This window comes from Glandiceps talaboti, chromosome 1 (assembly GCF_964340395.1).
Source record: "Glandiceps talaboti chromosome 1, keGlaTala1.1, whole genome shotgun sequence".
Classification (NCBI taxonomy): domain Eukaryota; kingdom Metazoa; phylum Hemichordata; class Enteropneusta; family Spengelidae; genus Glandiceps; species Glandiceps talaboti.
The window spans coordinates 11,458,259-11,485,319 of record NC_135549.1 but is presented as its reverse complement, the minus strand read 5'-3'; the positions used below and the strand labels follow the sequence as shown (position 1 = coordinate 11,485,319).

General features: G+C 36.2%; 2 protein-coding genes across 2 annotated transcripts; both read right to left on the bottom strand.

Annotated features, from left to right (window-relative positions):
• Positions 1–5,495: 5,495 nt before the first annotated feature.
• On the bottom strand, positions 5,496–21,624 carry LOC144442125 (degenerin unc-8-like). The gene is made up of 10 exons (XM_078131396.1): positions 21,556–21,624; positions 14,271–14,386; positions 13,134–13,297; positions 11,742–11,849; positions 11,139–11,259; positions 10,498–10,570; positions 10,231–10,288; positions 8,456–8,523; positions 6,846–6,921; positions 5,496–5,795 (listed from the first exon to the last, which is right to left on the bottom strand). The coding sequence occupies exons 1-10, from the start codon at positions 21,558–21,560 to the stop codon at positions 5,640–5,642; spliced, it is 945 nt and encodes a 314-aa protein (XP_077987522.1). The 5' UTR covers positions 21,561–21,624; the 3' UTR covers positions 5,496–5,639.
• LOC144433034 (uncharacterized) lies at positions 21,605–26,471 on the bottom strand. Its single transcript, XM_078121348.1, has 6 exons — positions 26,294–26,471; positions 25,347–25,487; positions 24,793–24,921; positions 22,224–22,409; positions 21,690–21,859; positions 21,605–21,634 (listed from the first exon to the last, which is right to left on the bottom strand). Exons 1-6 carry the CDS (start codon positions 26,469–26,471, stop codon positions 21,605–21,607), a joined length of 834 nt encoding a protein of 277 aa, XP_077977474.1.
• Positions 26,472–27,061: the final 590 nt, after the last annotated feature.

Below are 27,061 nucleotides of genomic sequence, written 5' to 3'. Positions count from 1 at the left end.
AAAGGACAAACCTGTAACGTGCGTATAACCAGGTGAACTCAATCTTTTCATTAAAAAATATTTCTCATGCCAGCCCACATTGCCTATGTCAAACAATTGCCAGGTCATGGAAAGTGACAGAACCTGAAACCATCTCTCAAAGAATATTACTAAGGCGTGAATGATTTTTATCCAATTAGATCACAATGTATATTTACAATATAGTTTCTTTTTTATACACAATTCTTTTTTCAAACATCCACTAATTACTTCATTCTTGTGGTTTGCGCTATATAAGAGCAAATCTATATAAATGTTTAGGTAAATTACAGAAAAAAGGAATACAAAACAATTATGAAAATTATTAAGAGTCATTTTAATTGATAACTTAAATTTTTGATAGTACCCAATAGAAGATAACTAAGTCCTTTCATATAATTGTACAATGAAAGGACTGAATTGATTCGAAAAGCTTCATGTTTTTGGGGGTTTTTTTTTAGATATTGCTATTCTTTTAATATGACGTTTCTTTCCCTTTCAAAATGTTTGTATCTGTTATTCTTATTTTTTGTCATATTTTGTAGCCTCTTTATAGTTTGTCTTTCATTGATGTATGGACGTAATTACTGTACGGTAGAAATAACCTTTGAAACATGTACTTTCCAAGACAGTGTGTGCTGTGTAGTTGGTGTTTATGATTGATAGATAGAGCCATGGACTATAATAGGTCCGAGTGACTATGGTCTTCACCATGTATAAATCATTATTAGTCATATACTTGTTTCTGGTGAAATAAAAGGTCATTTCTTTTATTAATATTTTAACAACATTTCAAAATATACCATAATTGACAGGTGGTAACCATGGTTACATTTATAAACAGTATAAATGCACTCGTTTAATCATGTCCATACACAATTTCTTATATAATAATTAATCAAGCTACTAAAATTGTTATAATTAATTAGCCTTCGTTTCTCAATTCTCGAATGTCAATCATTAACTGAAGGACACTCCATATCTAATTTGTATTCCCCGAACTTAATATTTTTACTCTATTTTAAGTTACTCGTCGTTGATTTCTGTTTTAGGCGTTGAACTAAAGTTTTAGGAAAACGATTTTGTGAAATAAACATAATCGTAGCGATGTCTGTCCTAACTGTAGATTCGACGGAAACGTGACGTTTAGCATGACTATTATATCGCCGCTACCACCACCACCACCACCACCACCACCACCACCACCACCACCACCGGTCACCACCACCACCACCACCACAATTATCACCATGTACAAAAACAATGACATATCAGCACATTACTTGTATTTCCAGAAGTGACGTGTACAATTCCTTATGCATTTAGGTGCCAATCACTAGAGCTCGGATAATAAAAGCATTAAACCATTGCGTCTCCGTCAGGAAAATTAGAAATGGTTAAATAATCATCTTAGTATTTGCAATTCAATAATGTTGCTGTTTTCAGTCATTTTCTGACACCAAGATCCTCTCGCGGTCATGTGACTATATTGAACTTCTAAGGTTTAGAATCGTTGGGCTGTAGTATTTTTTGATGTATATTTTTAAAAATAAAATTTCCTGTGATTCCCAGTTATGGGTATTTTTCTTTCTGCCATAAATAGCAAGCCTTTTTTGTTTATTGCGAGATACAATAGCCTATTGTTGTACATCCTAGACGATGCTGACGAATGTCAGCGAACATTTGGGATTCGCTTTCAAGACAGTATTTGAATCCGAGTAGAAATTGTTCTTACTAATTTTTTTATAATTCTTACTACAATTTTCTCTAACATCTATTACTATAAGCTAAAACGCATAACAATGGGAACTAGACAATGATTAGTAAAACCAGGAAAAGAAATTTGTGAACGATTGTAGAGGGCGCTAGTTATAAATCTGAATGCCTTCAATGAACGCAAAGCCCTTTGTTTCAACTTACAGTAATTGTTGGAATGCAAAATTCTGAGATATTGCCTGATTACCAAAAAATCTTTAATTATGCTAATGAATTGACCTAAAACCACAGCAATATTTTCTTAGGACATGTGCACTTTGTTATGGTCGATTTATGTACCGAATTATGTGGAATTTGAAATGTGCATTCTACATGTATAAGATATCGCCTAATTACTGAAAATCGTTAAAGTTTTAATTTTGCAAGTTACTTATTAATGTTAAAAGTTACATTAACAAGCCTTATATGACAGATGTGCTCTCCTAACATCAATGTATTAATTAATTTAAAAATTACATTAAAATTGGAATGATATACTAATGATAAGGCCTAGTTACAGAAAATCGTTATTTATACGAATTCTTCATTAATATTCGCAGGATGTTTAGTTAAACTTCCCGACTTCTAGTCAGCACCCTAAAGAGTATGTGTACCGAATTTCGTTTGAATTGAACCAAGGTCTTTCGAGCAAACGATGGCACACAGACACAAAAAAGAGACGGACACACAGACAAACATTCTTAAATCATAACCCCCACTTACGGAAAGTAAATTGGACATGTCTAACTAATTGTCATACAAATCGTAGTCTTGGATGTGATTGAACCTTGAAAAATAGCAAATGGGTTAGTTTTTCACATTGTTTAAATACTGCTGCCTATCGTTACAAAGCTCTTAACTGATAAAGGAATATGTCTACTTGTCATAAATAACAATATCACTATATTGGAAGAAAGAGCGACTTCAAGAATTTTGTCATTGTGAAATTATATAATATATATAATATATTATATATATATATATATATATATATATATATATATATATATATATATATATATATATATATATATATATGTGTGTGTGTGTGTGTGTGTGTGTGTGTGTGTGTGTGTGTGTCACATAATGGGATTTTAGTGTCAACAGTAAATATTTATTTAGCCATTTTGATGAAAAAACAAGGACATGGACACATTTAAAGTCAGTAAACCTTTGTGTCGCATATGAATTATTAAAGTTACCACCACTACTCACTCATTATACGTATTTACTGTAACATTAGACATCGTCACCACGCTTTACATAGCAGCGCCCCCAACGCCTGTATTGTCCGTATTGTGTGCATATTATTCACGTGATGAGATCTCATTGACAGAACAGTCTTAGGAGTAATATTATAACTGACTGAGGTTGATATTTTTTCATTTCAAAATTACAAAAAGTGGGATTATTACTTTATTCTTGTATACGAAACTCTATGTCACATGTCGACAGTTATAATTACATACATCAACACATGACATTTTGAAGCATTTTATTTATTTTCATAATAATAATAATAATAATAATAATAATAATAATGATAATAATAATAATAACAACAACAACAACAACAACAGCATCAACAACAACATCAACTTGACATTATGATGTGTGATGATTTACATAATATATATGATTACGTCGATTAAAATCTTTCACCAGTACACAGCAGGGAAACGTCACATATCGATAAATGTACTTCACTGCCAAAGGATATTACATTTACTTTGTAACTTGAAAGCTTAACTAATCAATATTTGTTAGGGGTAATTGGTATGACGAATCTAGTAAGGAAACCCTTCAAATAAATAGTTGAGAGATAACAAGATATCGACGTCCGACAATCTATACAGCTATTCCTAGATGTATCAGTAATCATAAAATATCACCCGATTATTGATTTACTAGCCCTTTCGAATAATTACCGTCTGTAAAATTGTATCTAAGAATGCATGTGTTTTATACAGATTACATGTTGACGACACTAAATGAATTATTCAATGTACACATAACTGCCTCAAATACCACTTTTCTTGAATCGCATGGAATAAAATGTCATTACACCACTCATATTATATTAACCACTGTCCTAACACTCTTGGTCATATTAACCATCGTTTGAACTATAAACGTGTGTTTCCTACGACACCTTCATCTGATTAATTATGTATTCTAATGTACAGAATACTCTTTAAGTGCAACATTTACTTTCTTGTAAATTCACTACGATTAAACAGTCTGATATGTACTTGTTATCACCCGTTTTTTCTAATTAAAAGTCTGTGTATATGATGTTGTCTTTCACAGTCGAGTCCTAAATCCTTCTGGACTTCGTTAGATTGCTTTCCAACTATTGTGCTACATACGAATTCGGGAGGTAAGGAACATGCTACTTATTTCGTGTCGTTAGTAATATGAGTTGGTACACAGCAATTTCAGACCATTGTTGTATCACTGAATTTCAAAACAATTTGCTATTCTGTGTTTTTCTTGGTTAATAAGTTTTGAGTATTCAACTGCCTCTATGTTCAACTTGTTGAATAAAGGACTAAGCCTTATATTTCAATAAACCTATTTGATCTAGGTACTACTATCGAATAATGTACGTGTTTTATTGGATAAAGGACCCAACGTTCAATTTCATCCTGCAATAAAGTCAATACACATACAATAATTACATATGTCATAATTACATATTACTGTTTTGATATTTTGGTGATATTCAACATGAAAATAAATCATCTACTGTGTTTTTTCGGTTGATTAATGCTATCAATTGTAGTTCTTGACTCCTTTGTTCTAAATCTAATATTTTAGTTGAAACTAAGTTTTTTCACACGTTAATAACCACTTCCAAATGAAATTAAGGTTGTTGTCTATATATATATATATATATATATATATATATATATATATATATATATATATATATATATATATATATATATATATATATATATATATATATATATGAGTGAATTTACTTAGTTTTATTGATAAATTAGCCTGACCTTCTAGCCCAGACAACAACCTTAATGAATTACTTTTCTCAATAAGTGAACATTTGCGATAATTTCCCTGGGGAAGATTTTTAAAATACGGACAAAATGACCTTTTTATGCAAGACTTGAATGTTTTAAATGTGCACAACATAAGACAAATTCATGAAAAGCAACGTAAACTCGATATTAATTTAATTATTCAAATTTAAGAGCTTATAATATGAAATTGGTCAAGCCGATACGGTACTGTTATATCTCATACAGTAGTTAAGTTTTTTTTACAGACTCTGAGCTGTCTAATAAATGAAAAGATTACTTCTTAATACATATTCTTAAATATTCAATGGGAAATACAAGGTGCTTAGCAGGTTTACATAACTTGAAGTGCTGAATACAATAACTGGTATTTCAAATTTCAGGAATGCTAAAATTTAATAGTATAATTTTGGAATGTTAAAGTTTAACTGCATAAAAATATTGTTTGCTAAATATAGTTTAGATGCGATAATTGTAAGACTTTAAATTCATGCAAACCATCCATACATTTACATCTACACCTTATATAGAAATATTGGCAACAAAAATTTTTTCCGCCTGTTGCTTCACTTCTAGATTGTTTAGTAAGCAGATAATATCAGATAATGTCATCAGATAATAATTATATCAGTGACCTTTTGGTATACGTTAGATGCTAGTTGGCAATAATTAATCCCAATAGATGTCGTTGTAAACAACTTGATATGAAGAAATTGCCTTTACTCAAAGGTTAATAGCTGAAAGCATTATAGCAAACAACGCTATTTACGATAAAATCTCTTTATCGTGGTTCATGTTCTGCATGAACAAGACCTCGTTATGATCTTATGCCGTGTTAGACGTGACGTCAGAACGAGGCAATCGTCTCTTCGCCCATAAACACATGTTAACTAAGAATTCCAAAAATTCCATGACTGTGACAGTCGACACGCCGATCCAGAGACCAAGGGCTCCACCAATGTCGGCCCACAGTTGAGGCATCTACGACGAGAAAGAAAAGAAATTATATCAATCAGACAATAGGCAGTAAACGTGTGTCCGGCGTACTAATACCACACGTACACTTTAGATTGACGGACAGGTAAATTCATGTATTAAGTACATGTAAGGTTTGGAACTTGAACATTGGTTTATTATTGTATTCAGCGTCTAATTATCTACCCACTGTTTATCATAAAAACTAATTACATAGCTGCACTAGCTGCAAAGTCCTTCTAATACAGTTTTGTTAAAATATATTTATGACTTAAAATAAATCATAATAGCATACACTCTGCACAGTATTGAATCACCCGTTAAACATATTTGCGTAGCAGTACACACAGCATGGTGCAACATGTCAAACTAATTTTTGAGTAGTTGTACCCAAAAGTCAGCTCCGACAATGAACCAAGATTTCAACGTATAAACGTGCGACTTATAGATCAAATTTACCTCCAATTGACATGATCAATGTCTAATTATTGGCATTTTATTGACATTTAAACAATATTCAATGAATATGTTGTTGTATTCTGATTGAAAAAAATAATACACTAATTACAGTGCGATGTCTCTACATAGTTCATCAAACTATCACAGAAGGCGACACGTCTCTCCCAATACATGATTGATATATTACTCACCACATACAGTATACTAAATGTGTGTATAGCACCATGCAGGAATATGAACTAGCATTTGACTTTGGGTCACATGAATACGCCCTCTGTGTTGCAAGACTACAGTTCTCTATTCCATATTGTCAACACTTCTTGCAGGTTATTTATCCTCCCTATTCAAACCTCTACTTGTCATGTTGTCATGACGACTGTTGGTCTAAGATTTCTTTATAATCATAATTTCAATTAAAATCAATACAACAAAATACAACAAACAAGCCATAAGAAAACAAAACAAAACAAAACAAAACAAAACAAAACAAAACAAAACAAAACAAAACAAAACAAAACAAAACAGAACAAAAGTCCTTGTTCAAAGTCTTGATAAACTTTAACTATATATGAAAACGGCAGGAATACGGTACTTTACCTCATAGGCAGGTTCTTCATATACTCTCTCATAATTCAGCTCCTCGTAGTAAATGGCAATCCGTAGAAGATTTTCTCTAGAAAGAAGCGAAAAAAAATTATTAGGGTCCCAAATCGCTACATTAAAACGTAACACATAATAACATTCTTGTCTAATTAAAAGTTCTAGTGAAAGTGAAACGAGGGATAGCAAGTACGATATATAGGACACAGTTCAGTTATAAATGTCTTGATAGCCGCAATAGTATACAGGCACTATACCCGATTGTTTGAAGTATGTTAAGTGTATTGTGTTAGGTATTAAGTGTATTGTGTCAGATGTCAAGTATGTTGTGTTGGATGTTAAGTGTAATGTGACAGGTGTTAAGTGTATTGTGTCGGATGTTAAGTGCATTGTGTCAAATGTTAAGTGTATTGTGTGGGGTGTTTAGTTCATTGTGTCAGATGTTAAGTGTATTGTGTCGGGTGTTAAGTGCATTGTGTCGGATGTTAAATGTATTGTGTCGGGTGTTAAGTGCATTGTGTCAAATGTTAAGTGTATTGTGTCAGATGTTAAGTGTATTGTGTCAGATGTTAAGTGTATTGTGTCGGGTGTTAAGTGCATTGTGTCGGATGTTAAATGTATTGTGTCGGGTGTCAAGTGCATTGTGTCAAATGTTAAGTGTATTGTGTCGGGTGTTAAGTGCATTGTGTCGGATGTTAAATGTATTGTGTCTGGTATTAAGTGCATTGTGTCAAATGTTAAGTGTATTGTGTCGGGTGTTAAGTGTATGTCTAAATGTAATTGTACTGCTGCAGTTTTTTTCTCATTGTATTGTACACTTGACCTGTTTTGACCAATCATAGTCGCTTTTAATTTCTGCCAATTAGAATCACACTCACTCTTAATCCGTACCAATCAGATCATTTTCATAATTGTGTTTTATTTTATCGCATGATCCATGCATATTTAAATTGAAACGCGCCCAGCTGATTGTAGTCATTACCTGTAGCCAGACCTGAAACACAATTCTCTTGTTTCCTGTATTTGCTGGCTTGTAATAAAGAGTGTGTGTGTGTGTGTGTGTGTGTGTGTGTGTGTGTGTATGTGTATGTGTGTGTGTGTGTGTGTATGTGTACGCGCGCCAGATTTCTAAAACTTTGCGGACTGTTTATATGACGGCGTAGCCGTATAAGATATATATTACAGAATATTTACGTCCCAGATATGAGTTTTGCGGACCGAGGTTGTACGGCGGAAGCGTCCGTCTTTGGAGGACCTGTAAGCCAACCGTACTACCGAAGATTTCCGCTTTGCAATTAATAATAATATATGTCCGGAGTCATTTTGTATGTACCATCGTGTTTTTTTTAAAGTCACTGCCATGACGCATTGAAACAGTATGTTATCGACACACAACAGACAGTAACAAAGTACCATAAACATAGTTCTTCAATCTTGAGGTGGAGAAGATCTCATTTTTAACCATAGAAAAAAATAAAATCAATGTTAAAGCTTATTCATCGTAATGAAAGCAACTTAGAAACAGTTCTTGTTGATATATATCCTACTTTTGGTCAAACAACGGTGATAACATTTGTACAAGTTAATGATAATTCGTGTGTCCTCACCTCATGTTTTCTTCCGTCAACCCCCATGTTTTCTTATTCTGTCCATAAACAGTTGAAAGTAGGCTCTCCTAGGATTGAAATGAATGTAATCTCATTATATGGGGAGAGAGGGGGCGAAAGAGTTATCATCTGATCTTTGATGATAACATTACCTTGTTACATTGACACACGATTTACATTGTCTTAGTAATGTAATGACAGGCGATCGCGAATGCGTCTGGAATGAAAGAGATGTATCATCCTACATGTATCGTGATACATACGATCGATGATATCAGGTAAAACAAAATTGCTTTGTTGACACACGCAAACATAGGGGCGGTTGAATTGTCACTATGCTCTCAAAAAGTAATTATGTATTTTGAGTGATGATTGCAAAGAGTCTAGCACACAAACATACGCTGGCGGCTTTGAGCTACGCCGTAATGTCTTCAATGTCTGTCCGAACCTCTTATCGACAATGCCAAGCGTCGAACCACTAACAAAATGTTGAATCACAAGTAAGCCATTTGGAAATATTTTAAGGCCAAAGATACCGGGAAGGTCATTGACACTTTGTAACAATATTGATGCCAGAATCCTGTTTTAATTTGTATGAAATTATTTAGGGATATGGATTCTCAATTCTTACACAGTCATTTATCTAGTCGTGTCCGGGAGTTGTACCAAAATAACCTGATCCGAGAAAATTGGGTGATCGTGATTAATCGTTCTTGCGAGGCCCTCTCTTTATAAGAAACAACCTCATACTAAACATCTAATTAACCAAACCTGTCTCTTTAATTATCTTAAAACATCATACCTTTTCAAATCTACTTTGGAAGTTTAATGACATGAATAATTTTAAGCTCGTCACTTTTTTATTCTAGTCACTAATGCTATAAATATAAATGTATTATTATGATTATCACTATTATTAATATCATCATTATTATTGTTGTTCTCAATTTACCACAGTACAGGGGTACCACCGAGGTTAACGTTTTTCATTTCATTTCCATAAATTGAATTCACTAAACGATACTCATATTATAGTTTTTATACACATATATAATGTAGATTATATATGCTATTTGCGTGTAATAGTTTAGGTTTAACAAGAACCGTGGAAATTAGAATCGTCGTCATTGACCGATACAAGTGAAGAGCACAGTGTTAGATATCAATCCATGGCAAGTATGTGTTACATATTTTCACCCAAATACAACTTTTCATTTTGTAAAGTGTGTTCTGAGTTTTAAAGCTAACTTATATATGCATCATCTTTTATAAAGACATCAGATACACTTATTATAACTAATATATATGTAAATTGCAACAATGACGATTTTTACGCACAATATATGTGTGGCTACCATTCAGTAAGTAGTAGAAGCAATAGTCTCGCTGCCTGACTCTTGACCATCGTCCCTTGTCTTTGTGGCGCACGAAGTGCACCGCGAGCGGCTAAACCATGAGAAGCGAGGGACTTACAAAGCTAAAGGGCGATATAGTCACGAGTACTAGTCTGGCAGCGAGACTATGGAAGCAACTGGCTATGGCCATGACTGTATGTAACCTTTGTATCAGGTTTGAAAGAACTTGGCCCGTACATAACAAAGATGTGGATATGATCGCACGCTTGAAAGGATGGACAGAAAACATCCAATAGTCCACTTCTGGTTCTAACCGTTAGGGCTAAACAAGTTTATAGGATAGGAAGGTGTATATTGTACTGTGACGATTTACCACTTTGAAATAGTGCATTGCATGTAATGTCACAGGGGTGAACTTACCTTATATACATTTGAAGGCCAAACATACTGCGAGATATCGTTCTTGAAATGTTCTTCACTGCGAAGAAATACAACTGTAAGGTTCAAAGTCTTAATGAAATATGCAATTAATCGCACATGTTATTTTCACAATAAACAAGACGAGGATAAATGATCAAATGTTTGTACGTAAATAGTAACTGTGAAATGCAGGTCTACCACAAACCGTTGAAAGTAAACAGATCAAAAGGAAATTTGCACACAGAAATGTTGTGAATATATACTCACTGGCATGGCACTTCGCAATCACAAGAAATATGCGCCTCACGGAACATATGGTGAATCAGTTGTGAACAAATGTCTGTAACGGAATATCAGTGAAATTATAAAAATCAATTATTTTAGTATTAGTGGATTAGTGGTTTGGTGACCCATCTTTGTTAGTCTGTGTATAGTAGTTTTAAAATTGCTATCCTAGATACTATACTAGTTCCTTTACACAAATATCCAGGCAAAGACTAATAGATTGATTACAACATATACATGATCACTAACTGAAGCCCGCCGTAGACGAATGGGTTAAGATTTCTGTTTGTATAGTTCTACCGGAAATGGTTCACATTAGTTATAATTTTAACATTTTGTAAACCAGTGCCTTCTCTTATAGCTGATCTATTTTGCACTTCTCAACGTTTGTCTAGTCCTGGACTATGCTGGTTATTTTCTTAAGAACAAATACAATTATGTGTCACAGGATCTGAGATAAGTAGTGATGTTCAATTCGTGTCGTGTACACGTTGTCAGTACACCTCAAGTCGTTAGTAGTGCACTACGATAACACCGTGATTGCATCATCTTGCTCGTATTTGCTGCTGGCAATATAGACATAATTTATTTTAATTTGTACTATTCAAACTACTATAATTTACACTGTGTTTCGTTCAAAACCCCACACAGAGGGATGGGGTCGATTCCTTCAGGACGAATGTTGTCGATTATACAACCACAGTATTCTAACATCTTCTTCTGTAAACAATTCTTCTGGCAGCTCTGTAAAATCCACAAAAAAATCCTATTACTGCTCTCAAAGCAATACTAGAAGGTAACGTGCATTTATAGCATATATATATATGTATATATATATATATATATATATATATATATATATATATATATATATATATATATATATATATATTTGTATGTATGTATATGTATGTATGTATGTATGTATGTATGTATGTGCGTGCGTGCGTGCGTGCGTGCGTGTGTGTGTGTGTGTGTGTGTGTGTGTGTGTGTACAAATAACACTAAAATTGTTTCTGGCCAAGACGTTTCGCTCAGGCTTTGCTGAGCTGCCTCAGTAGGCCCAATTCATCATACTTGGCCAGAAACACTTTGTTGTTTATTGTATAAATATATGTTCAAATTAAAATATATGTGTGTATATATATATATATATATATATATATATATATATATATATATAAATACTGTATGTGTCTGTTAGGATCAAGTTTGCTAATATTTACCAGCAGTGAGTAGTAAATCGTAGAGTCCTTATATTCATCAAAAATCGAGGGTAAAAATGTGCTTGTATCACAGCTTCCATACGGTTGTCCCTTCCTCTCTCGAATAGACTGAAAATAAATTCAAACGAAACAAATTAATTACATTTTGTATATACAATCCAACGAAACCAACGTTAGTATTACGTCATAATAACAAGTCGAGTACATATTGTAATCATTCGTTGGCGGACACACTGTTCAATGATGTGCAGTATTGTCAATGTACTGTACTTCCATGCCAACACTGATCAAATTTTGATCGTGTGATTGTATCTCTGAATCAAAGTTTTCGAACACTTCAAATTTTATCGATGTATATTTTTTATTTTCTCTATGAATGTGCCGATGTAGATGGTTTATTCAAGTTAGTTTCATAAATCAGTTGTCACGAGATCACGCTTAAAGGTCAGATTATCAGCCGAACTTAGCGAACGTAGCCTTGCAATGTGTATCAAACTTACTCTGGAAATGTAAGTAAAACTTTATAACCACATGCACTTTTTACTAGTCTTTTACTGTCGACTCATTTTGAGATTTGGCACGTTCGGGCTCAGGCCATTCTCATAAGTTGGAGTATACATTTTCTAGTTGAAGTAACGAGGAGGGCAGTGGTTTCAAGACGGATGAATCGAGCTCGCGGTTGATGGATGTGTACAATACACATACGTACATGTACAGGCTTTACCGGTTTATGCAAAGCAATGTGTGCTATGGTAAAAGAAATACATAATGATTACAAAACTTGACACTAGAAAGGAGTCATTTACTTTGGACGGTTCAGAGAAACAAGCCCGTCACGCTTAGCTTGATTTGCGTTTTTCTTTGATCTATATCCTGTTTGGTGTCACACAGGTGAAGATTAAAATACATTGAGTACATTAGTCTGATTGATATCATACAACACGGAAGCAAAGTTGCTATATAAATCAAATGCTGTATAAATCAAAATGCTTGATTTATACCCAAATTGTTCTTAATAATCTCACCATGTCGCACTTCTCGTTGTTGAGTACTCGAAATATGAATCTGAATGTTAATTCGCCATTACTCTTTCTATTTATTCAAAACATGTATAAATCATGCTTTGCGCAGATATAATTTCAATATTTTCCTTCATTCAGTCGGAAAATAGCTACGGGATTTGTAAGTTTTCGTCTTCGACTTAAATTAACAAGGTAAGTTTTTCTCAAAACAATTATGTATAGGACATAATATAGCCAATAGTAATTGGTCTAAAATAATAAATGCGTGGAAGCAAGACTTGATCAAACCTATAGATAAGCGAGGTCGGATGTTTGAACTCTGTGAGAATCTCAAACAACCTAAACTAGCTGGAAAATTAAATTCATGTACCTTTCTTATCCCCATATATGTGTACGTTCCTGGGCCTATCCCTATTCCCTTGTCTTCTGGGAAAGCTGTTTCATTCTGAGAGTGTATCAGTACCCGTACTCCTGTAGCTTGTCCAAATAAAGCGGTGTATTCGCTTTGTTCTAGATGCAATGTCAGTTTCAGACCTAAAAAAACACGATGGACAGTGGATTTACGTCAATGAATAAAGAATAATGTCAAGTGATCACATTAACGCATTTTTACTAAATGGGATTTCTTTAACATGCCGGCGTTTGTTTAACAACACCATATATCAATCTCTGTGTCTGTCAGTTCCCCATGTTGTCGCCTATTTGACATATACCTACTAACTTATGTTCCTTATCAAAAGGCCAATGATACCGACACCTAAATCTCTTGTGATCTATTTCTCTTCCCCACCGTCTACCCCTTTATTCCTTTCTAACTATAATACTGTTAGCATGTTACTGTTCCTATCTTATGTGTCTCTGTGTGCCTGTAATTAATGTCCATCTGTTTTTCTGTCTAGTTTTGTCTGTCTGTCTGTCTGTCTGTCTGTCTGTCTGTCTGTCTGTCTGTCTGTCTGTCTAGTTTTATGTGTCTGTCTGTCTGTCTGTCTGTCTGTCTGTCTGTCTGTCTGTCTGTCTGTCTGTCTGTCCGTCCGTCCGTCCGTGTGTCTGTCTGTCTGTCTATATGTCTGTCTGTCTGTCTGTCTGTCTGTCTGTCTGTCTGTCTTTGTCTGTCTGTCTGTCTGTCAGTTTGTCTATCTTTTTACCTATACCTGTCTCGCTCTATATTTTTGTCGCTCTGTATGTCACAAATAATTTCTATAACTATAACACGTAGGTGCGAAAATAGTCGAAGATTATAGCCGTTTTGTAGTCATTTACAAATGATAATTTATATTTGCTTTAGTTGAGGAATATGAGTTTGTCCTTCTTACTCTTTATATTGTCTGTGTGAGATCTCTCTCTCTCTCTCTCCCTCTCTCTCTCTCTCTCTCTCTCTCTCTCTCCTCTCTCTCTCTCTCTCTCTCTCTCTCTCTCTCTCTCTCTCTCTCTCTCTCTCTCTCTCTCTCTCTCTCTCTCTCTCTCTCTCTCTCTCTCTCTCTCTCTCTCTCTCTCTCTCTCTCTCTACCGTTCTCTGGCCCTTGCTTCGATGTTTGTCGTAGTGAGCTTCTCTGAGACTCCATTCCACTGTTGAAGGTGTAGCAATTACCAAACTTCTTGTGTTGAAACGATGTGAATTCCGACCTGGATTCGTGAATTTAGAAACACATACCTTGTTGTTATTAATACAAAGAACACAAAAATATAATTTTGATCCAAACTCAAGAATATAGGAATATGCTAACACTTAATGAATGCTATGGAAGGTGTGACTCGGTACAGAACCGGACCGTGCGAGTTATATGTTAACAGATTTACGCCAATTCATGCTTTGACTGATGATACTGGTTGGAATTCCTGCAGAGCTCGTACACAAATGTCGGCTGTTCGGTATCGGAACCACTTACTTCAGTTGAATGAGAACAGATTGACAAAGAAAATATTTCTGTTAGACTTTAGTCTGGAGGAATTCCAACTGGTCTTCAGAATTATGTAATAGCTTGCTGATTTCACTACTACTACTACTACTACTACTACTACTACTACTACTACTACTACTACTACTACTATTTCTTCTACTACTACTACTGCCACCACCACCACCACCACCACCACTACTACTACTACTACTACTACTACTACTACTACAACTACAACTACTACTACCACCACCACCACCACCACCACTACTACTACTACTACTACTACTACTATTTCTTCTACTACTACTACTGCCACCACCACCACCACCACCACCACCACCACCACTACTAGTACTACTACCACCACCACCACCACCACCACCACCACCGCCACCACCACCACCACTACTACTACTACTACTACAACTACTACTACTACCACCACCACCACTACTACTACTACTACTACTACTACTACTACTACTACTACTTCTACTGCTATTACTACTATTGCTACTACTACTACTACTACTACTATTTCTTCTGCTACTACTACTACTACTACTACCACCACTACCACCACTACTTCTACTACTACAACTACTACTACCACCACCACCACCACCACCACTACTACTACTACTACAACTACTACTACCACTACTACTACTACTACTACTACTACTACTACTACTACTGGTAGACAGGCGGTAGCAGAGCTCTCTGAGGAAATCAATTTTCGCTATTTGGAGAAGTCATCCATCGTTAATCCTTCAAGGTACTGACACGTTTGTTTTCCCCCTTCCCGTTTTTCTACTTTTACTGACGTTTGGAAGACCCGGGCGGTGGATTTCGTCAGATTTCGTTTCCACCCAGTTGCTCGCCAAAGGCATCGCGGCAAAATGGCCGCCGCCGCGAGTCAGGTGTTTCGTGGACAGACACTCAAACACGGACTCAGATGTGAATCGATTAGAGAAGTAAGTGTAGAAACCTATCTAAAGGAAATTGCTGTTATAACAGGACCAGAAAATATCGTAGCCGCTTCCCGTGCCAACGGAGCTGTTATGGTATTCCTGAATGATTCTAGCTGGGTCAATGCAGTTTGTAACCAAGGATTCGATTTAGATGGACAATACATTCATACAGAACCACTAGTTAAACCTGCCATTAAGATAACTTTATCGGGCGTTCCCCCATTTATCCCCAATGAAGTGCTGGTAGGAGAACTTAGTAAATACGGGAAAATCGTAGGGAGTGTAAAATCTATCCCCCTTGGATGCAAAGAAGAACGATTGAAACACGTCAAGTCATTCCGACGCCAGGTGTTTCTACTTCCATATAACCGTGATGATGAATTGGTAAGTTCCTTCATCGTGATCTCAGAAGAGCGTACATACCGAATCTTCTTGTCAACTGATGAAATAAGATGTTTTAAATGTAACTCTCTCGGACATATCAGAAGAAATTGCCCGTCAAATAATGTGGACACAGAAAATACAGTAAATAGACAGCCGGTTCAATCCACAGCACACGACGAAAATGCAAATGATACAAATGACATTTCTGAGAACAACAACGCTGCTACCGAAACAAACAAAAACAAAAATACCGATGTGAGTGTGCCCAACCACAGTGTAGTAAACACACCTGAAAACAAAACTGCAACCAATAGAGATGAAGAGAACAATGACACACCTGAGAAACAAAACGCCCAACGCCACACCAATGAATGTAACGATGGAAACGGAACTATTATACCAGAGACTTGCATACCTTTGAACAATAACAACAGCCAAGACAAGTCTAAGAACGAGGTCAACATCGAACCAGAAGTGAAGTCTGGAGAAGTGGACATATTTATGGACGCCTTAAACGAAGAACCTCAAAACCAAGCAAACCATGAAAATCAAGCTACTAGCTCAACAACACAAAGTATGTCAACAGTCAATGGTGAAGAGAGGGTACAAACCCCTCCTTCCTCTTTCCCTCCTTCACCTTTCTTCTCGCCGGCCTCTACGCACCGTACATCTGCGGAGCCCATCCCTAGAGTTCCTCCCAACTTTTCAGACACTTCGCAATGGGATCCAGGAGATACAACGAACAATAAAGCCGGAGACTTCAACACCCAACCACATGACACGGCCCCAACCTTACCCGAAAATTCAACCGACCAAGACGACCTAGATGAACTTGAATCGATATCATCAGAAATCTCAGATATGTCACAAACTACTGAACCTACACAGCAACTCAACAACTCGGCAGAAATACGAGAATTTTTGAAAGACACTCTTCATTCAAAGAAAATTATACAAAGATGCAAGGAATTTTACCCCGACTTGAAAAAACTCAGCAACGACCTACGCACATATAGACAAACGGAACTATTGACCGGATCACAAAAAGCCAGAGTTTACAAAATCAGCGTGAAGATAAGGAACCATTTGAAAATACACAGTAACATCCACACTTAGACAACTCGATAATGGAAAGAAAACACAAACTCATCCTATTAGCCATATTGGCAAGTTTATCCTGTGTGACCCTAAATGTTCGAGGGTGCCGTGACGCCCTCAAGCGCTACCAAGTCGTTCAATATTTGAAGCAAGAAGTACACTCGGATTTCCACATGTTACAAGAAACTCATACAACACCACAAGATGAAGCAGTCTGGCAGATTATTTGGAAAGCACCCTGTATCCTTTCCCACAATAATTCAAGGCAAGGTGGAATAGCAATCCTCTTTTCATCTCGAAATAAAGTTGACATAATATCAAAGAATGAATTGGTTGCCGGACATCTGCTTCATGCTCATGTTAAGATTGACAACCAACCAATACATATTATCAATGTATATGCGCCAACCAACGGGACTGAACGGTTAGATTGCTTTAAAGTATTGAAAAAACTTTTAAGCGGACTGAAAGAAAACGACGACCCTATCTTCCTTGCAGGAGACTTCAACTGTACTGTCAACCCAGAGCTTGATCGTAACGGCGCTAATGAGCCAGACAAGCGCACTTCACAAACTTTAGATAGCATTCTTCAACAGTTCAAATTAATTGACACTTGGCGGAATCAACATGGAAGTGCACGTAACTTCACCTGGAGCAGAGAAAATTCACGGGTGAGATTGGACAGAATTTATGTGAGCAAACATTTAACGAACCGCATTAAATCTTGTAAGATATTTAACTCTTCGCTTGCCTTTTCAGACCACTCAGCAGTCACACTCCGCTTATCAAAAACTAAAGTTAACATCAAAAACCCAGTATGGTGTATGAACACTGACATTTTACAAGATGACTATTATATTGATTTAATTTCACAATTTTGGTGTGACTGGCAAAAGGAAAAGTCAAATTTTCAGAAAGTTCAACTTTGGTGGGACATTGGGAAAATGAAAGTTAAACATCTAACACAACAATACAGCTACCAGAAACATAATGATAAGAAAGCCCAGAAACTTAGTCTGGAAAAAGAAATACAGCAACTTGAATCTCAATTAGAAGACAATCCCACACTGATTTCTTTGTACAATTCAAAAAAGGAGTTGTTAAAAGAACATGTTAACCACGAAACTAAAGGTGCTGCAATTAGAGCCAGATTCACATCCTTAAACCAAAATGACTTACCGAACAGTTTCTTTCACAGGATTGAAAAACAAAAGGGGAAACGGAAACCCATCATTCAACTCAAAAGATCAGACAACACATTGACCGAAAATCAAAATGAAATTCGCAACATGATTCGCTCTTTTTACGAAGATTTGTACACAGCCGATCCGATTGACGATAAATCAGAGTCTGCCCTCTTAAACAATCTACCCCAAATTGCAAATACTGACAAAGAATCATTAGACGAAGACATAACCTTTGAAGAGCTTACACATACAGTAAACCAGCTTACACATGATCGTACTCCTGGAATTGATGGGCTTCCGCACGAGTTTTTCAAAACCTTTTGGTCAATACTGGGAAAAGACCTCCATGAGGTTCTCTTACATTCTGTCAAAGATAATCTGTTACCTTTGTCTTGTAGGCGTGCTGTAATAACCCTACTACCAAAATCGGGCGATATTTCTTATGTTAAAGCATGGAGGCCAGTTAGCTTAATGTGTACTGACTATAAGATTTTCACTAAAACTTTATCAAACCGCCTTCGATCTGTCTTAGCTTCTGTTGTACACATTGACCAAAGTTGCAGTATACCAGGACGTCAGATCTATGATAACATTTCTGTACTCAGAGATAGTATACAGTATGCTAATGATATGCAAATACCCTTAGGAATAATTGCACTTGATCAGGAAAAGGCGTTTGATAGAGTTCACCATGGTTACCTGTCTCATACCCTGTCAGCTTTTGGATTTGGCGACAAATTCATTAACTATATAAAAATCCTTTACACTAAAGCCCAATCCCTTATCCGAGTAAACAGCACTCTTACTGCTCCGATTGATTTTGGTAGAGGAATCCGTCAGGGGTGCTCCCTTTCGGGCCAACTGTACGTTTTAGCGATTGAACCACTCCTACACAAAATTCGATCAGAAAGCGGTGCTCGCGGTTTAGACATGCTAAATAGTGATGGGAAACAAAACCACCTTTCCGCTTACGCTGACGATCTCGAGCTCTTTGTTACACAAAATGAAGATTTTCCAAAAATTCACAAATGGATACAAATATATGAGAGGGCATCAAATGCAAAACTCAACTTTGATAAAACGGAAGGTTTATGGGTGGGCAGCTGGAGAGGACGTATAGACAACCCCTTAAGTATAAATTGGAACAGCACTGGCTTAAAACTACTCGGCGTACACCTTGGAAACACTCAAAATTATATCGACAAAAATTGGACTGAACTTGTAAATAAAATTCAAAATAAATTTGATTACTGGTCCAACTACGCAAATAATTTATCCTACAAAGCTAGAGTTTTAATTGTCAACCATCTAATCGCGTCGAAACTGCACTATCGTTTCACTTGCCTCAGTCCACCCAAAGAGACTGTTAATTATATCCAATCGGTAATTCTAGACTTCTTTTGGCAAGGCAAACATTGGCTACCAGCTGAAACTCTCTACTTACCTATTGACAAAGGTGGCCAAAATCTCATCCACCTGCCGACACGCATCAAAGCGTTCCGTCTACAATTTATTCAGCGTTACCTGTATCAGGACAATGATCACATCTGCTTTCGTTTTACTGACTACTACTTCAAACATGTTGGTTCCCTTGGATACACAAGAGAACTTCTGACCACTACTGGTGACACTAACTTTAATAACATCCCAATATTTTACCAAGACATATTGACTAGTTGGAAAGAGACCAACAAAATCAGAAAAGATAATCACATGAATATTCATGAACTTCTAAACGAACCACTTTTCAACAATAACCTGGTTCTACATCCACTTAGACACGAACCCTTTCGGCTTGAACATTTGATCGAGGCGGGTATCTGTAAAATTAAACACTTAGTTGACCTCCGCAGTAAACGCTGGTTAAATGTAGCTGACATTCATGAAAAAATTAACATTCGATCCCAACGCATCACCAAACTGACTTTGGATGTAATTTTTGAGGCAATTCCCGATGAATGGAAAAAAAGAATTGACTCACACCTACAAAGTGACGAAAATTATATCAGTAATCCTGTAAACTACACCTTCGAACTGCACCACTCCGACGAATTAAACTACCCTTTGTATAAATTACAAAAAGGGGTGATTTATAAATACTTGGTTCTTGTCCTCCACGCCAATCGACTTCCTGGAAAATGTGACTCCGTTTGGCGTGATATTTTAAGTCTCCCAAACAACATAAAGCCAAACTTCAAAGCATGCTACCTCCCCCTTCTATCCTCGCGGGAGGGAGATATACAATGGCGACTTGCGCATGGCATCTTCATGACAGGATCCATACAAGCTAAAATGGGATTCAGCAATACCGAAACGTGTACGTTCTGTGACGAAAAAGACACTTTATTTCATACGTTCTACGAATGTACAGAAAACATACCCCTTCTCCAATACATTTCTCTCCTCGCCAAACGTTTACTTCAAAATACAACGATTGATATTCCGCCACACTGGTTTGTTCTAAACCCGCCAAACAAATCGAAGAAGTTTTACCCCAAACAGTCCTTTCACATATTTGTAACATTATGTTCAATTGCAAAAACATCAATATACCTGAGCCGCCGCAACAAACGCCAGAACAACAGTTTCCCAATTGACCCTTTACACATTTTCAAAAACCGGTTAAAACTCCGGTTACAAACTGATTTTAGTTTTTTTAAGTTGAATCATCAGCTTCAACTTTTCAACAACATATGGGCAATAAATAATGCACTGTGTTATGTAAACTACCTTGAAGAATTAGTTATAACTGAGTAACATTGCCATTGTTTTCTATTAAGCTAAGTTGTCATATTCCAGTCTGTATATATTTTTGATGACCTAGTATTTTTTTCCCTCAATGTACTTATGTAAATAATGTATTTAATTACTGAAATGTACATCTTTTAGCAGCCTGGCATTAAAGATACTTTGAAAACTACTACTACTACTGCTACTACTACTACTACTACTACTACTACTGCTACTGCTGCTGCTGCTGCTGCTGCTACTGTGAAGCTAACTGGATGGCACACAGATAATTGTACATAGTATTCACTCAGAGTCATATGCATACATTCTACCCACCAAGCACATCCATTGGCAATACGTTTAATTCATACATTTGTATAAGGACGAACACAAGCGTAACAAAGATTGATAAATATATTGATTCTATAGCTAGCATGGGCTTCATATTTTGATATTATCAATGAAGGCAATCTGTCTTAGTATGCATACATACATCAGAATAAAGAGTTAAAACTTACGTCATGTTACAGCTTTCCCCTCCAAATGAGCAGTCTAAAACGAGATCGTTTAGTTGGTGTCCAAATGCCATGACTTGTTCTTTGGACAATTTCAAAATATCTCTTAGATCGCTATAATCGGCCATCCTACTTGCAATATAGAAGTACGTCCAGATCGGTGGGTCTTCAGCTTCCTTTGGAATGAAATAATATCCACGATCCTTGTAAATATTATTCTTGAAATCATCAAAGAAGCCAGTAGTGTCATCTTCCAGGAGGATCGATTGGTACGGTTCAAACCAGCCATCAGGAAAGGGGTCATTAACTGTGATGTAAAAAACAACAATCGTATGTTGAACTTTGTATATTGCGTACAATTTGACTGTCTCCTTTCCTATTTTGATGGTTCCAATTGCTCGATATTTTACAGTATTCTACTTTTCCCCAATCAAATTCTGTCATTCTATCTGACCAAAATAGGTATTCCCCTTCACCTTAAATTCTGGTAAGTGTATTTACTAATTACTGGCACCCACGTGTCATATATGGTACCAGTCGTATCATGTTCCGACACATTACTGCAATATGGCCATTAATGATCACGACAGTTCTACTTCGACAGAATTGTTTTAAAAAGTTGATTGTGCTTGTAACTATTCTTTACATGTAATTTAATAACAGGTTCTTACCTGTGTAGTTACAGTTGTTCTCGTCAATCCCACGAGGACAATCAGAAATACGATCACAACGTCTGATGTTATTTTCACAAACTTCACCACATGGAAACTCACCAGTGTTACAGTTAAGTTTGGATTCTGTGTTGTCATCAGTGTCCTCAGACTGAGACTCGTCCTCGTTCATGGTCAAATTGAACGCTATGTTGTAAAATGGTATTGCAAAAGACACAAGGCAGTGTTCAATCTAAAGATAACAGTATATCTGTTAAGACTAGATGTCTTAGAAATAATGAAAAGTCAACTGAAGTAGAGCTATTCATTTTATAGGGTGTACTTTTTTGGATCAAACGTGATCAAACATAATACACTTTTTGTCATAAAACCTTAGCATTTGGGTGTGTGAGACACACACAATTCTTGTTTGAAACACACACAATCCTTGTTTGAGACACACTGAATCCTGGTCATAAGACCTTAGCATTTGACGTTTTATGCTACAATTTACTCTAAAACAGAACACATCAAAAGATACGTTAGTCGGAGGTGACTTCTTCAAAGCATCCTGCTTTACACACTGTTACAATTTGGTGTGGTGTCTAAGACACACTAACTTCTGGTCTGTCGAACAGAGTAAATTGTTGACATTAAGTCCCAAATGCTTAGCATTTATGACCATCAAAAGATGCCGCTTTCAACGTTGAAGAGAGCGTGCGAGCAGTTAGTAGAGGTCTACTACGCGATGTCGTGTTTTCGGTGACCATCCCGCTTTCCACTGATGATGTTTCTCGTGTCTCCTTTTTCACCCCTCTCTCGCTGTGTCTTTTCGTAGAGTACATACGTCCAGTGTCTACATCAAATTTTAAAAAGTGGTGTATGATACGCTCAAACTTCAATGATTCTTCATCCAAATTAGATGGTACTTTGCCGTGATAGTACTCCTGCTTGCTTACGGAGTAAGTCGTACCTTGAGCGAAACGCGTACACCGTCTGCGTGCATGCCTACCGTAAAAGTGACTCTTCAGAATCGCAATATCACCTGTTTTCTTAGTCGCGGTCCAATGGATGTTTCGCATCTCGTCGGCCATCTAGGTCCGTGGAATCATAAAAAGGGGGTAATTCCCCCCCCCCCCCCGAGAATATGGGTACGATGCGCCATTTCTACTCACTCTCTCGGAAGAAACTTCCCCGACGAAGGCCCGGGGAGAAAGGTCAAATAACCCAGGACCGTGTGCAATGTATGGATTAGGTGTCGATGAAGGTAAAAAAAAGAAAAAAAACCTCCCGGATTTCGGAAAAAAGGGGGTTTTTGAAGTGATTTTCTCCCAGATTCAGTATACAAAAAAGGGGGGTTCGTTTTCATTGAAATATTAACTGGAAAAGGGGTATATATGAAATTTTGCTAACAAGCCGGGGTACCCACCCATCCATGATCGAGCGACTCCCACCGCTGGGGCGTCGGAGAGTCAAAATTGTACGGGGTGTTGGTCATCGAAAACACCCGTCGTGTAGACTACCCGAACTGTCAATCCGTGTTGACGGCTCTTTGATGTGTGCTGTTTTAGAGTAAATTGTTGCAGAAAATCCCCCAAATGCTAAGTTCTTTTGACCACGATTCAGTGTGTTTCGAACACCTCAATTCTGGTCATAAGACCTTAGCATTTGGTTGTTTTCTGCAACAATTTACTCTAAAACAGAAGACATCAAGGGTTCCGTCAATGAGAGTTGATGCAGACACAAGTTGGTGTGGTTTCGACTGGAGTGTCTGTTTTGTCGTCTGGAACTGACGCATCTTTTGATGTGTCCAGTTTTAGAGTAAATTGTTGCACAAAACGGCAAATGCTAAGGTCTTATGACCAGAATTGTGTGTGTTTCGAACGAGGATTGTGTGTGTTTCAAACAAGAATTGTGTGTGTCTCAAACACCAAAATGCTAAGGTTTTATGACAAAAAGCGTATTGTAATATCGTAACAATACCGTTTTATCAGAAATTAATTAACTATTTGTATATCTTCACAGGTGTACGATTGTTCGTCCAATGATATTAATTAAGAGAATTACATACAGTAAAGTGCCACACACCGGGCTGAGTTTTCGCAATTATTTTTTTTTTCACATTCGAACGGATGACCTCGATCACACAATTCGTGTTATGGATGCACGCCCGATCAGTTACATTAAAATCGCCCCTAGGGTTTTTTAGCACAACTGTTGACAGAATAGATGTTTCCTTGGCACTCGAGGACGAGACAATACGGTTTCATTGATAAGATAAATAAACTGGGTAGGTTAATGATAGAGAGGTTTGCCATCGAGATTTTGTCGAAGTATAGATGATTGTTGTCTGCATCTTTTATTTAAGACATGCACAACTAAAAAACAAAACTCTAATTAGCACGCATGTACCACTATATAGTATTTTACTAGTTTAGTTTCATTAAGATGGCTAACAATTTTACAGACACATTGAATACATATTTACATCTCTCCGTTCACTAAATTCCAAAGTAAAATTGTCCTGTCCTATAGAAAAAGAGAAATGGTTTGAACAGTAGTGGTATAACTATAGAAATATTTCCTTTACCTTGCATTTCATCAGCACAATTCATTTCATCGCTCATATCCCCGCAATCCAAATATTCGTCACATACATAGCTAAAGTAATCAATGCATTCTCCATTCTTACATCGCCACTGCTCGTCGGTACAGTTATCTAAAAGCAAATAAAATTTATGACACTTACTTTTTCATAGAAAATGCAACAATTATTCAATGTTTAATCGCCTACGTAATTTGTATTTCAAACCATTTAATTAATGCAAATATAGTTTATTATGTATACATGTTTACGACCCCTCCTCTTTAATCAAGTGACCTGTCCACTGGTACGTTAGCTTATACTATACAAACTTAAACATCGATTCGTTTTACTTCACTGAACATATATTTTAAGCATTCAAGCGATTTAAAAAAGAACGTAATCTTCACATTGCTCAACTACTACTAAATATTCCAAACCGACTTGGCACAAATGTGTTGTTTGATGTGTGCCACTACGTATATGTTTGTGTGTCGGATGCATAAGTCGTGTACATATGTATGTGTGTCTATCAGAAAACAGAGAAATATTTTACTCACTTTTCAATAGTTGAGGGCATAGCGCAGATGTCTCATCCGAAGCATCACCACAGTTGTCGTAGTAGTTGCACGTCATCTCATTCGGGATGCAGTTGCCGTTATCACAAGTGAACATATCATCCTGATCACTGCATTGCACACCTGCCGAAATGTTATAAAAATCAATCTTTGCCTAATATCAAAGTTTACTGAAGAGAAACTAATATAATCATAAATTCAAATATATCAACACTCTTGTCATCAAAGGTGGGCTATATAGTTTTGGAATTTGACGCATGACCCTGGCCTTCATCTTCAAAGTTCAAACAGTCGTTCAAACTTGCTGTCTAGATTGATGTACTGCCATATTGATTTAAATTTTCAGTAAAAAGAAAACCGTTTAACAAAATTAGTCAACTATGCCCAAAACGTTGCAAGTGGACTTGAGTTTTTAACTTGTTAATGTCATTATATATATATATATATATATATATATATATATATATATATATATATAACTCGGTGAGTATCAATCTGCTAAGACAGTGCTCTATACCGCAGTGGCAGAGCGTAATAGTTTTGGTAGTACTGGAACTCTTTCTTGGGTGTAACTCGGAGTTTCACGCATATTGCGATCATCAGACACTGGAGAGTGTCTGATGATCGCAATATGCGTGAAACTCCGAGTTACACCCAAGAAAGAGTTCCAGTACTACCAAAACTATATATATATATATATATATATATATATATATATATATATATATATATATATATATATATATATATATATATATATATATATATATATATATATATATATATATATATATATATATATGACATGCATGATATGTCCTTAAAGTGCTTATTATTGACATGGGTTAAGGCACAAGTACATGAACCAGTGAATCAGCATTTAGAAACAGTTTATATATTTCACATTTCCACAAGATATATTGTCTTACCTCCTTCACTATAACATTGTCTTTCATCAAAAAAATTTTCACAGTCACGTTTTTTGTTGCATTCCATGTAAGACTTAACGCAAGTCTGTCCAAATATTGCCTTCAGTTTTTCAGGCAACCACTCACAGGGGACGTCTTCTCCCAAGCAATCTCCTACCTTAACTGCAATGTTATTCATTATACACTTTATAAGGCTATACAGTTCAACAAAAGTTCAACACTCACATTTCACTATTACATTAACGGTACGTTTCTACATTTTCATCACAACAAAACATGCATAAACAATTTACTTGTTACTTCCAATTTCTATAAATTATGTAACGGTTAAGAAGTATGATTTGGCGTCGTTCTTTATTTGTGCCAGGTACTAGGTATGCATACTTAACAATAACATGAATAAATTATATCTTGTCAACCCAAATGAAGTAGAATCGGCTGACTATCCTATTAGCAATTATATTATCAACATTACATATATGAACTAACACCCTGACGAGGTGATTTAATATTCCGATGACTACAACTCTGAGTTGCAACTTGTATCCTCTTAATTCTTCGGCTTTATTCTATAATGCTCTGCTGCTACAAATATTACATTGAGCACTGTCTTCCCAAGTGAGATTCCTTTATTCAAGTTATAACGTTTTGAATGCCCCCCCCCCCCTAACAATCCAATTAACAAACATTTACAATAAACTTGTGAAACTTTGTGTCTTCGAATAGAGAATTTTACTCAGTAACTCACTTGTATATGTAGCCATTACG

Bases quoted from the DNA above. Each gene is read 5' to 3' on its own strand.
- LOC144442125 (XM_078131396.1), bottom strand. The intron at 11,260-11,741 runs GTAAATATTAGC...TGGATTTTACAG, and splicing joins CGATTTACTACTCACTGCTG to AGCTGCCAGAAGAATTGTTT. The intron at 5,796-6,845 runs GTAAAGTACCGT...TTCTCGTCGTAG, and splicing joins ATGAAGAACCTGCCTATGAG to ATGCCTCAACTGTGGGCCGA.
- LOC144433034 (XM_078121348.1), bottom strand. From the start codon at position 26,471: ATGAATAACATTGCAGTTAAGGTAGGAGATTGCTTGGGAGAAGACGTC. The intron at 25,488-26,293 runs GTAAGACAATAT...ACATTTCGGCAG, and splicing joins ACAATGTTATAGTGAAGGAG to GTGTGCAATGCAGTGATCAG. The intron at 22,410-24,792 runs GTAAAGGAAATA...TTTACAACATAG, and splicing joins TTGTGCTGATGAAATGCAAG to CGTTCAATTTGACCATGAAC.